This window comes from Tinamus guttatus, unplaced genomic scaffold, assembly GCF_059628265.1.
Source record: "Tinamus guttatus ecotype Peru unplaced genomic scaffold, ASM5962826v1 Tinamus_guttatus_pri_ptg000172l, whole genome shotgun sequence".
NCBI classification, from domain to species: Eukaryota; Metazoa; Chordata; class Aves; order Tinamiformes; family Tinamidae; genus Tinamus; species Tinamus guttatus.
Genome location: NW_028288706.1, coordinates 3,737,054 through 3,748,892, shown reverse-complemented (window position 1 = coordinate 3,748,892; position 11,839 = coordinate 3,737,054). Strand labels below are relative to the sequence as shown.

The following is an 11,839-nucleotide window of genomic DNA, read 5'->3' as shown; positions in this document are numbered from 1 at the left end:
ACTCATGGCGGGAAGGGGGCGGGCTCTCGGCGGGGCGGGCTCACGGCGGGAACGGGGCGGGCTCACGGCGGGAACGGGGAACGGGGCGGGAACGGGGCGGGCTCACGGCGGGGCGGTGCGGCGCGCGGATTGGCGGCGCGCGGGCGGGACGGTTGAGCGGCGCGCGCCATGGCGGCAGGTAGCGGCGGGACTGTGGGGCGGCGCGGGACGGGGATGTGGGGGGCGCGCGGGCGCGGGGCTGGCGCGGCGCGGAGCGGGCGGGACGGGAGGAAGGGTCGCGGCGGCGCCTCCCGCGGCGGTGCCTCACGGCGCGCTGTGTCCCGGCGCGGTGCCGCAGTGTGGCAGAACCCCTACCTGAACGTGTTCAAGCACTTCCGCGTGGAGGAGTGGAGGCGCGCGGCGAAGGAGGGCGACGTGACAACGTTCATGGTAACGCGCGCCGGGACCCCCGCCCGCGACCCCCGCGCCCCCGGGAGCAGCCTCGGCCCCTCGCGCCCCAAGGGAGCAGGGGCGGCTCCTTCTCCTGTTGGTTGCAGCGGAGCTTGGAAACCGCCTCCCCGGCACCCCTGAGAGCAGCCCCGGGGACCCAGGGAGCTGCCTCCCCTTCCCCACTTCTTTGTCGAGACAGGAGCAGCCAAAACTGCCACTTCCTGTAGCAGCTTTTGTGGCTGGAAACTCCGTGCTGACCCGGGAATATTGTGTGATATAAAGGACTCGGATAGCTGTGGATACTGCTGTTCCTGCAATAGATGGGCTCGCTAACATAAAGCACCAGGGTTCCCTAGGCCTGATGCTCCCCTGCCTGCCTGATCTTGCCGTACATCTGTGTGAACCAGCGCAGATAAGGAAACAGTTCTTTGCCTTGAGTGGGCAAATCACCCCCCTGTAGTCCTGCTCTCCATTACTGTGTCCGTGCTGATGCCTGCTCTTGTTTCTGAAGGACAAGACCCTGAAGGGAACGGTGTATCGGATCCGAGGCTCCATTCCTGCTAGTAACTACATCCAGCTCCCAAAGACCAGCACACAGTCGCTGGGCCTTGTTGGGCGCTACCTCTACCTGCTGTTCAGGCCTATGCCGAACAAATACTTCGTTGTGCATCTGGATGTCTCCACAGAGGTGTGTGATACGCTGGGCGCTACTGTAACTGGCACTGTCACTTATTAAAGGTCTGAGGGCAGTGTGTGCAGAACTCAGAGTTTCGGGCATGGGACTGTTTTGCTCTAAGGTAGATGTCTGCAAGGAGTCTTTGCTGCTGATGTTCCCCAGCATGCTGTAGTAGGCATTGGAATAAAGTAAAAGGAGAAGGTGACATCCTTCCCTGAGCCTGGTTATCCAGAGAGCTCCAGGAGTTTCTCAAAGTACTTCCAGGGAAAGCTGATCGTTGTGGTCAGCGACAGTTGCCCTGGGCCTGAGATGATTTCTGTTCTTGTGCCATCTCTGGACTCAGGCTTCTCTTTTCTTAGGCTCTCTTTACTCAGGACTGCATCGAATGGGACAAGAGGCTGCTGCTAAATTGCCTAGGCCTGGGGTAGTGCAAATGTTCTCCGCAGCATTTGCTTGCTTAAGCCACCAGGGTGACTAAAACACCGTGTGTATCTTTGTCCTCAGGATAACCAGGTGGTCCGCATCTCTTTCTCCAACCTATTTAAGGAGTTCAAATCCACAGCCACATGGCTTCAGTTCCCCTTCATCTGTGGAGCGTCCAAAGGGTCAGTTTATGAGAGCACAGCCAAGACTCCCAAGCAAGGTAAAGAATACTGCATATGGATGGTGGCATTGCTCCTGTCACAGCAGAGATTGGGCTGGAATATCATGGCCAAAAGAAATTACTAGAAAAAAATAAGCTGTATTCAAAAAGGCAGTAGATGGATGCGAGGAGGAGGAGGAGGTGGCTATGCACAAAGCAGTGTGGATGCATTCTCTTGATCCAGAAGATCCCTAACAGCCAATAGCTGGAAGCTAGTGCTGTGGGGAAGGACTGTTTATGCATTCCTTGTTCTTAATTTCTCCCTAAGTGATGGGGGATGTAATGTCAGGGTAGGTGTGAGTCTGGCCTAAGGCAGCAGGGCTGGTTCTTTGTTCTTTCCAGACCTGTGTGTTGTGATAGTGGCCTATGAGGTGTGTTTTCCAATCTTGGGTGCTCTCTTCTAAGGTACTATTGACAAGTCAAGCCTGATGGAAATCATGTTAAATACTTTTCACTTTAGTTTTAAAGTGCTTTAGGGTTTCTTCCTTTGCATATACTGCAAAAGAACCTGGGGGGACCTCGTTCATTCATGGTCCAAGGGTAAAAGGTAAAGTGCATTAAGTAATTAATACTTCCTGCAGTTATATCAGCCAGGCTAAAACTAACTTGTGGTGTCAGTTCAGGGTGCTGCATCAGATGATTGCCAGTTGTCTGCAGGAAGAGATGCCATCGTACATAACGGGGCATGTTCTGTTGTGTTCATCTTCTGGCGTGAGCATTCAGTGCAGGCTGCTGCTCCATGACTACAGTGAAGTAGCATTTATTGTCATAAGGAGACAGTTCACCTGGACCGCTGAGTTGGGCATATTGCAGGCAGATGTTAAATTTTGCATTCAGAGGCCTGTGTCTGAGGGCTGAGGTTCACAGATTATTACATGAGAATATGCATACAACCACAAGTCAGCCTGTGCTTGCTAGTATTGCCAGAAACGTGCCCCAGAGCAGAATGGTGTCTTGGATGTATGCACTAAGAGACCCTCCCGACCATGTGCATGCTGTTAACCTTATGCCTCCCATCCTGTAAGGAACTAAGGTTGTAGTGTCTTCTGACATTCCGTTACTACTCCATGCTGGTTTTGCAACAAACCATTTTGATGCCCAGATCTAGTGGGAGCAGCTCCTGCCAACGTGCGCTGGACCTGTCTGATGCTTGATCTCCAGTACATCCTCTCCATGTACCTCAACCGACGTTACAGCCATCTGAAGAGTGTCAAGCTCTGCTCCAACCTCCTTGTGAAAAATCTCTGCACAAGTGACTTGCTCTTTGACCCAGGTAAGGAGCTGAGAGCTTGAGGTGGCATGTGATTTCTTGTGTGATGTAAACCAAATCTAGTGAATAAATATGGCCCTCCTCTCTGAGATATAAGTGTTGTTTCTTGTTTTTCATCTGGGGAAATGGAAGATAGGAGAAGAGTTAAATATCTTGCCAATTAGATTGTTGCAGGAAAATAAAAAGATCTAACCACACTTCACTTTTCACAGGGTTGTACTTTTATCTCACAGAGGAGCCTTTTTTAATTTCTTTTTTTTTTTTGTCACTGAAATCCAGAAATCTTCCAGTATACTTTATGTTTTTAATCCACCTACTCAGTGCAGCAGATATACTCCAATCAAAGCCTTTGTTTCTGACTTATTAAAAAAAAAAAACTCTCTGGAAATCTGCTACAACCCACTGGCCCACTTGAAAGCGTCAGTGAGGAATTTATAGATGCTATTTACCATGAAAGAAGTCCCCCGAACTTGGAGGGATTAAAATAAATACAGATAAAGATGAAATCTTGAAGACTCATCATTTTAATGAAGTTGCAAATGCATCAGGGAGGAAAATCAAAACAGAGGCCTAACGCAGATCATGTGGAAATACAGAAAATAATACCAAACTAGACTAAGTCAGTCTTTTATAATGGGGAATTTATATTTTAATACCAGAGGTTTAAGCTCTTGCTCGTTCTTTTGAACGTGAAAGTTCCAGGAGTATTTGTGTGCAAAGGTATATTCATTTGTTACGAGCATCAGGATACATCAGTTTAATCCAGCTCTCCCAGAGACTTGAAGAACATAATTTTGTCTTGTGTGTTACTAGGTGTGACCTTCTCTGAAGCTCGACAAAATAACCTGGCCTGTCATGGTGTGTCTCCCATGCCACGAGAAATGGCATTCCCTGTGCCAAAGGGAGAGAAATGGCACGACCGCTATGACTATATCAGGTACACTTGCTAAACACTACTCTTGACATCCCTAGAACTTTTGGATCTCTCTTTAGGGCTGGTCAACATGCACTGTGGGAAGGCAGCAGAGTTAAAGCCAGCTGAGGAGTGCCAGCTTTGATGTGAAGCAGGATCCTAGTTAAATCATTCCATTTGCCCCAGCTCTAGTGCTAAAATGTTGCAAGCACCTCTGTGGTTCGTGCTTAGTTGTTGATTGCTGGTACCTTGGGGCAGGCAAAAGGCCTCAAGAGTTTCCAGTTGCAGAACACTGCCTGAGCCCCAGGCCAGTGAGGTGGTAGAGTTAACCTTGGTTCTTTCTCTCAACAGAAGGGTGTTGGGATGGGCCCTCTTTGCAGAGATTGCTTCTGTGCAAAGCTAAATGCAAGCCTTTTTCCTTGGTGGCTATTTCTAGGGAGCACTACAACTTCTTGCTAGTTCTCTGTGTCTTAAAAGTTAGCCTTTACAGTGGCTGCTGAACTGTCATCAGCCTCAATGCCTCATCAGGCAGGCAGAGATAAACGTACCTTCCTGAACAGAAACCCAGCTTTAGTGCTGTGATCCCATCTGTGCTGAGGTTTTTGCCAGCTGACTGTGTTGGCCATAAATTGCAGCTCATCAGAGTCAGCAGCATCGGAGCAGTGCTTAAAACATGTTGTGTAAACGTAACCCCTGCAAACCAAGGCAGTAGATCAGACAAAGGAGATGCTTTAGTATCCTTGTGCCTGGAGGAGAAGGGAATGAAAGAGAGAATTCTACAGGAGTCAGCTATATAAATCTGAAGAGGCTTTTGTGCCAGGAAGGTAGTTACCAAGTAGGATTTCTGGGTTCCTGTGCAAAATCCTAATTAAAAGATGCCTTTCCTCTGATATTTTCTTTTTTTCCCTCCTCTCTCCAGGTTTCCATCTGATGGGTCCAAGCTGCCATATGACTCAATCCAAAAGAGCTGTTCCAGTCCTGCAGCAGGTAGGAAAGCTGAGGGCAGTGAGCTGAGACTGGGTCAGCCCCTTGGTGTAAGCTCAAGTAGTAGCCACTGCTTCCTGAGCTCCATCTGAGGAATTGTTCAACTCCTGTGTGTTGTCCAGAGCTCTTTCCATTACCCATTTGACTTACTGCTCTGGAAGAGCATATCCCAAAGGTTTAAATTCCAGAGGTTTAAAAACACTTGAGAGAGGCCCTGCATTTTGCAGAAGATAGATTTTCTCACGAGGAGCTGGCTAAATTACCTGTGTTTGTCTCTTAGAAGTGCTGGGAAGCTTTAAAAGGTGATCAGAGCAAAGACCTTTCTTGGCTAGTGAATTTTGATGATCTTTTTAAGGAAGCTGCATTGTGGTTTCCTCCTATAAAATCGATACTGAGCAGGCAGCTCTTAATGAGTCTCCTGTACTTGGAGTCCACACCCACCTCCTTCCTGACCTAGGACAGCAAATCTGCAGGCCCTTTTTTGTTTCAGAACAGTTGTAACATGTAGTTTCAGCTAGTGCCTAATCAGGGGACTAGGATGGATGTTTTTGTTGCAGTTCACTCCCACACCTTTCTAGATTCCAAAAGCAGTTGCCTGTTTCCTGCTTCCTACCACTCTGGAGTTTTTCCACGTGCACTTGACCTGCAGATAAAAAGGAACAAAACAAAACAAAAAAAACCATGGAGAGTATTATTTACAGCAGGTGTACCAAGTGTTGGTCTTTGTCCTTTTGTTATAGAATAGCCCGTTTTTTTTTCATTTGCATCTAGATCTTTCTTAAAGGAGGAGTAAGAAGTTGAATGAAACGGCTGCTATTTAGTCCATGCAGGAGCAGGTAGTTAGTGTGTCAGAGGGTTACAGATACCCTCCCTCTCCTCTTGTGATCCAGGTGGCCAAGTTTTGGAAGACGCAGTCCACGAGCTGCCCCAGCTGGTAACGCTCACCAAAGCAGTCCGTGATCGTCTGTCCCTCGTTCAGCAGATAACTAGTCCCAAAGCTGTGAGTATGCCTTGGAGAGAGAGTGCAGCTTCTTCCTTTCTGCCTCATGGAGTTTTTTCACACCTGTCTTGCCTTTTAGATCCTTTATGTAGGATGTATAAGATGCTTTTTGTCATTTACAGTCTTGTTTGGGCATGGTCTGTTGACCACAGCCCCACAGTTAATGTCTTTGTGGTTCAGTCTGGTGTAACGCAGAAAAAAAGACTGGATAAATGCCAATCTCTAGCAAATCTCTTTGTAATCTCTAGTCTACTGTTCTCCCCATCTCAACTGAGGCAGAAAATACTTTTTCTTCAAAATATTTGTATGAGTTTAGTATTAGAGTGAGCATGATGAAGGATGTCTCTAGCATAGCAGGACACACAATCTAGATGACTGGGACTGCAGGCAGGTACCCCAAACCACTGAGTTCTTCTCCTTTGCTGTTACTAGTGACCCAAGTGCTGGTGTCTGGCCCTTTCTTACCAGAAAAATAGTAAAGATGTAGGAGGGCAATAGGCTTTTGTAGAGAAGAACTGGGGAGATCTGTGCTGTTTATGCCTTGGAGTGGGAGAAAAAAATGAATGTAACTATTTGCCATTCTGAATCAAGATAAGCCAAGTGAGCTGGCCATTGGCTTTCAGCTTCTTGTCTGCTCAGTGGAGAGGCTATTAAGAGCTGGGTCTTTGCTAGGGGTGGTTTGTTGTCCAGAGGAATGGAATTGCCTGTGAACAATATTGGGAATACAGGGAGACTGGCTGGTTAACATACCTGACAAAGTTAGCTACTTACAGTGAGGTGACAGTGATGCTCTCCCTACATGTTACTCTGATTTGTATCTGTATGTTTCTCACTTACTTGTATGCTTGGAGTTTTTAATAGTCACTTGGGAATTATGCTGGTATCTCCCTGTCCCTGCCTTTGCAGGCGGGTGTAAGAAGGTGGGAGGGAAATCAGATCTGTCTCTGAGGGTTTGTTCTTTCTCAGATGCCACGTCCGTGTCCTCTAATTACAAAGAGCATTCCTGAGGTTCACCTAACAGCTCCAGGGCCTTTGGAAGTCATGCGTGCTGGGGAGCAGGAGGTAAACAAGAAAGGGAAGCTACAGAGTGCTTGCGACTCTGCTGGGCAGTCACCATCAGTCACAGATGGTGGGATTCACGTGTATGCCCACAAGACGAGTGAACGATCCGCCCGTGCTGTCAACACAAGCTTGGAGGAGGTAGGTGAAACACTGAGGAATCACGGCAACCTGGTTTTACACTTCATACTTGGCACAGCTCTGCATTCTGTCTTGTTGTGACTTTAATCGCAGGATGTTTTTGTCAGGGAGTGGGCCTTGAGCTGAGCTCCCTGGGCTTGGGGCACAAGCCATTTTGATTCTTGTGTGTGGGACTCCTGCCAAGCCAGATCCTCAGCCAGTGTCTGACACTGGTGCAGAGGGGCCGGTTTTCTCCCAGCCACAGCTCTTTCCCATCCTTTTGCTGTGTCTTGTGAGACTGAGTGAGTACACGGATTGCCACTTGGCACCCTTATCATCCCTGCATATGTAGATTCCCTCATGAGGCCCTGCGAATGCTGAGACATGGGGATGTGTAGTCCTGGTTGCCGGGACTGATTTGGGGTGTAGGGAGCATAAGGCTGGCATCTGAGCAGGACATTTGTGTGCTGATGCTTGTGATACTTTTGAGCCCAGTAGAGGAAACAAAAGATTGGATTGGAATTTCAATTAATGTCAGTCCAGTCCTGATGCTGGCATTACTTTTTTTTGACTGTGAGTTCTTCTTTGCACTAGTATCTTGTATATCTTGAAAGAATGACCATATGTCTTGTTCTGAGATGCATGCACTGACATAAAACCAATAATGTGCGTTTGCTGAATTACTATTATATTTTCCCAGAGTATATACATGAAGGTCACTGGACCAGATGTGCTGTCTAGCAGGAGAGCCTCTCACTGCAGGGTAAGATAACAGATCTTCCCACAGCATCACTCTGCTCTCTAGGAATATTCAGGCATTAGGAAGATCTGTTTGCAGCTCCCTTAGCCTAAGCAGGAGGACTTCTGAAAATAGGATGTCAGAAGATCTCAGCTCCAGTTTTCTTCAAAGTTTAACTTCTGACGGGTCAAATACTTTAAAACTGCCCCCTTAATGGGAGAGGATTCAAAGCAGTCCCTGTGTTTCCAGGAGAAATAGAAAAAAACAGGGAACAGAGTGTCCCAGTAGCCCAGAGGAATGGGGTGGAGCTGTGAGTGATCTGGCCATAGTCCTGCAGTAAACCTGCCAATGCTGTCTTTCTTTCAGAGGCTTTTACCAGATCCAATCCTGAAGCTGAAGACGATTATTGGCTTTGGAGGTTGCAGCACCAAATGGGTCAGTAATTGGAAGAGTTTTTGAAGTTTTTCTGTAACCATATTAAAAGAATATCAATTTTTTCAGAGGCTCAAATGTGCCAAACTTCCTTGGGAAAAGGGCCCCATAACAGAGGGGCACAAGCTTATGTTTGGGTATGGGTCTTGCACTATTCCAGTGGTGAATCAGGAGCCCTTTTAGATCTCGTATCTTCTGCATTTTAACACATCTCATGCCCCTAGAACATGCTTTGCTGGAGTCTAGAAGAGGACTATGGTTTGGGTTGTTTCCATTTGGGGCTTTGCCTTCCAGGATTCCAAACCATGGTGTGATTTGCAGTTAGAATAAAGGAAGTTTTCTGTGGTTCATCCAGTTCAATAACATTATTTTCAATGTATCTGCTGTGCATGTATATGTATAAGATGCAATTTGGATGGTAAATCCATGGAATTCATTTGGATGTCAGCTGAGCTCTTTCTTTTCCTTTGCTAGTTGGAAGCACACTTACATGAGAGCAGTCCTGACATCTGCACATTTGCAGCAGCTCTCCAAGTCTCCCACATGTCTAAGAAAGCTCTGCAGATCTCATCTAGGAACTAAATCCCCTGTGGGATCTCATCCTCCCTCTCATTCTCTCATTTGTCCTGCAGGCACTCTGGACTCACAACAACTCTGCAGTGGTGTACCCCTGCCATGCAGTTATAGTCACCATGCAGATTCAGACTGGAGAGCAGAGGTTTTTCATCGGACATACAGATAAGGTAAGTGCAGGTGTTCTGACAAAGGCTTTTTTCAGTGGTATGCTTGTTAATTCCTGAGAAGTGGATACCTCTCTGCTGCTCCTGCCCAAAGTGCTATAGTAAAGCATCAACTCTGGCCCTGGGGAGGTTGTGACAAGTCCAGACAGACCCTGCATCCAGAGTGGGTGTCAGGAAGAGCTTTGGCTTATCAGCAACAGGACTTAACCACTTTTTCCCAAACACCTCTAACCTGACCTTTCCCCAGGTGTCAGCACTGGCCTTCAACGGAAAGAGCACCTTGCTGGCGTCCGCACAGACAGGCCCCTTGAGCGTGGTCCGCCTCTGGGAATTCCCCAAGGGGAACTGCCTGTCGGTGTTTAAAACCCATGTCCGGTCACTCACGTCCCTGAGGTAGGTTTCAGCCCCGGGACGGTGTGTGAGGGAGGAGGAGATGAGTGCAGGGGTGCATTCAAGAGTATGAAGTGTTGCAGTATGGCAGCTTCTCTGTGCTATGAGTGCATGATAAAGCAGGGCTGATTTATAGTTCTTTAGCTGCTGTTGTGTTTATCACCGAGACCCTGCTGGCAGTTATCCCAGAACAGCTGGTGTGCTGCCAGCTTACTCCCTAACTTATCCCTCAGGACATGCTGTCTCCCCATATCCTCAGCTCATCTTGTTTTATTCCCTGCTGAGATGCACTTGGGCTGTGAGCTACTGCATTTCACCAAGTGTCTTGTTCTTGCAGCTTTTCCCACAGTGGAGCAGTTCTTTGTGGCATTGGAAAGGATGGACATGGCAAAACGGTGAGAGCTTTCTGGAGCTTTTCTTATCCCGCAGCACAAGCGTCACAGGATACCGGTTCTCTTAGATTACACAGTTACTCTGCAGGCACACTGCTGGTGTGGGTTTTCCAAGGTACAGTGACACAGAGATGTTCTTGGGAAAAACTTCTCACTGTAAATAGAGAAGTCTCATTCTCTTTGGCTGGTTAGAAAATACTTTGTCTGATACTTGTGTGCTTGAATGTACTTTCCCCAGCTGGAAGCAAATAAGTTATTTCTAAGGTAGCTTGTGTGGAGACCTGCTCAGATTGAGCTTTGGGCCTATTTTGGTCTTCTGATTTGTGGCAATTATTATTTATGGCAGTTAACCAGTTTATGGTTAAGGCAGTTGAGTGATTCTCCATGTATCCTGTGGGGATCACTGTAGACTAACACACATCATTCCCTGGCCTCTCTGCAGCAGTTCTGGCCCACCTGGTTGAGAGTGACACATGTTTGTATGTCATTTCAAGCTGGAAGGCTTGAAAGCACATAGTGGAAGAATGGGAATTGAAAAGGGAGATTCGGGACTGGAGCCCAAAACTCTTTTGTAGAGCATTTAGGGCAAGCAAGGCAGATGTGAAGTTAAATCTTTCAGTTTGAGCATTGCAGGCATTGTGTGTTGAAAGGGATGCTGGGGCACTTGAACTACCACCCACTGATGTAGCTAGAGAATGACGCACATCCTGCATATAATAGTCAAAAATAAAACTGTTTCATGGGACTCAGGGTTTTACTTTATCACTATAGCTGTCTTCATCTAGTAGTCTGTTATGGAGAACTAATTGTATATTAGCTGTGCTATTGCTAACTGCATGCTGCCTGCAGGAAAAAACAAGCAGTCACAGAATTACTCCAGCTTTTTCAGAGCACAAACCAACTGTTTTATGTTCAGGGTAGGGGTTTGAAGAACTGAAACTCTGCCGGGGGAAATACCAACCGGTTGAAAGCAGCATTTGGGCTAAGAAACAGAATGTGACAGTGGGAGGTGCTGTGGGATTGCTCAGGCAGATTTCTCCTGACGTGACACCTGTCAGCCCAGACCTGCTGAGGCTGAGCTGAGTCTGTTTTTAACACTATTCTAAAAGGAAGAATGCCGAGTACCTCACATTTCTTCAGTGTTCTTCCTGTTTCCTTTGGGAATGACGTCTCCAAGACCTTCTCAGTCCCCTTAGTGAAAAGGGGACACAGTTCACACTCTTCTGTGTGCAGTTACTGCATTTTCTTTCCAAATGTGAGCTGTGTTGCCAGGCAGCTCTGGGATTTAGAACCTATAATTATTAATGACAGACAACTATATTGCAATAAAGGTTTGCCAAACTGTTTGGACTGTCCTGGATCCTCCTTGTTAGAGTTTTTTTTTTAACCTTCGTTTAGTTCTATAATCATTCCTGTGTGCACAGCCCTGCAGAACACTCTCCCATACATGCAAATGTTCACTTGCTCTAGTGAAAAACTCTTGCTCGAAAGGTTTCCACATCTCAACAGCTCTGCCATCCCTGTCTTCTTTCTCCAGATGGTCGTGGTGTGGAACACAGCTCAGGTGACCGGTAGCGGAGAGGTAGTTGTGCTGGCCAAAGCACACACAGATGTGGACATCCAGGCTTTGAAGATTGCCTTTTTTGATGATACCAGGTAGTGTGCAAAGGAAGCCTAAGTTAACAGGGCAAGGTCTGGCACTGCTGCAGGGAGGCTCATGGCACTGCTGCAGCTGAGGCTGACAGGCACAGGGCACAGCTGGTAGCAGTCCTGTTCTCTGTTCTCACTATCAGCGTGCCTCAGCCTGCTGCCCTTAGAGCATTAGCCTTTTGCCAGGGGCTGAACAAATCCTTCCCCGTTCCTCACTCAGTCTCTTGTGCAACAGGATGGTGTCGTGCGGAAGGGACAACGTGAGGCTGTGGCGAGTGCGGAGCGGAGCACTGCGCTCGTGTCCCGTGAATCTGGGCGAGTACCATTCCCTGGAGTTCACCGACCTGGCCTTCGAGGAGGGGCACTCGGCAGAGCGGGAGCCGGAGGACCGCACTCTGTAAG

General features: G+C 47.8%; 1 protein-coding gene across 1 annotated transcript in view; it reads left to right on the top strand.

Annotated features, from left to right (window-relative positions):
• The first annotated feature begins 135 nt into the window (after positions 1-135).
• WDR90 (WD repeat domain 90) overlaps positions 136-11,839 on the top strand; it is a 34,438-nt gene continuing 22,734 nt past the window's right edge. Inside the window, exons 1-16 of the mRNA XM_088523230.1 lie at positions 136-178; positions 338-429; positions 941-1,117; positions 1,610-1,748; positions 2,851-3,021; positions 3,832-3,955; positions 4,851-4,918; positions 5,806-5,915; positions 6,882-7,115; positions 7,795-7,857; positions 8,200-8,268; positions 8,898-9,008; positions 9,253-9,398; positions 9,733-9,790; positions 11,325-11,443; positions 11,673-11,834. Coding sequence (XP_088379356.1) covers positions 169-178; positions 338-429; positions 941-1,117; positions 1,610-1,748; positions 2,851-3,021; positions 3,832-3,955; positions 4,851-4,918; positions 5,806-5,915; positions 6,882-7,115; positions 7,795-7,857; positions 8,200-8,268; positions 8,898-9,008; positions 9,253-9,398; positions 9,733-9,790; positions 11,325-11,443; positions 11,673-11,834 — 1,853 coding nt within the window. The 5' untranslated portion in view covers positions 136-168. The remainder of the gene's footprint in view (positions 179-337; positions 430-940; positions 1,118-1,609; positions 1,749-2,850; positions 3,022-3,831; positions 3,956-4,850; positions 4,919-5,805; positions 5,916-6,881; positions 7,116-7,794; positions 7,858-8,199; positions 8,269-8,897; positions 9,009-9,252; positions 9,399-9,732; positions 9,791-11,324; positions 11,444-11,672; positions 11,835-11,839) is intronic.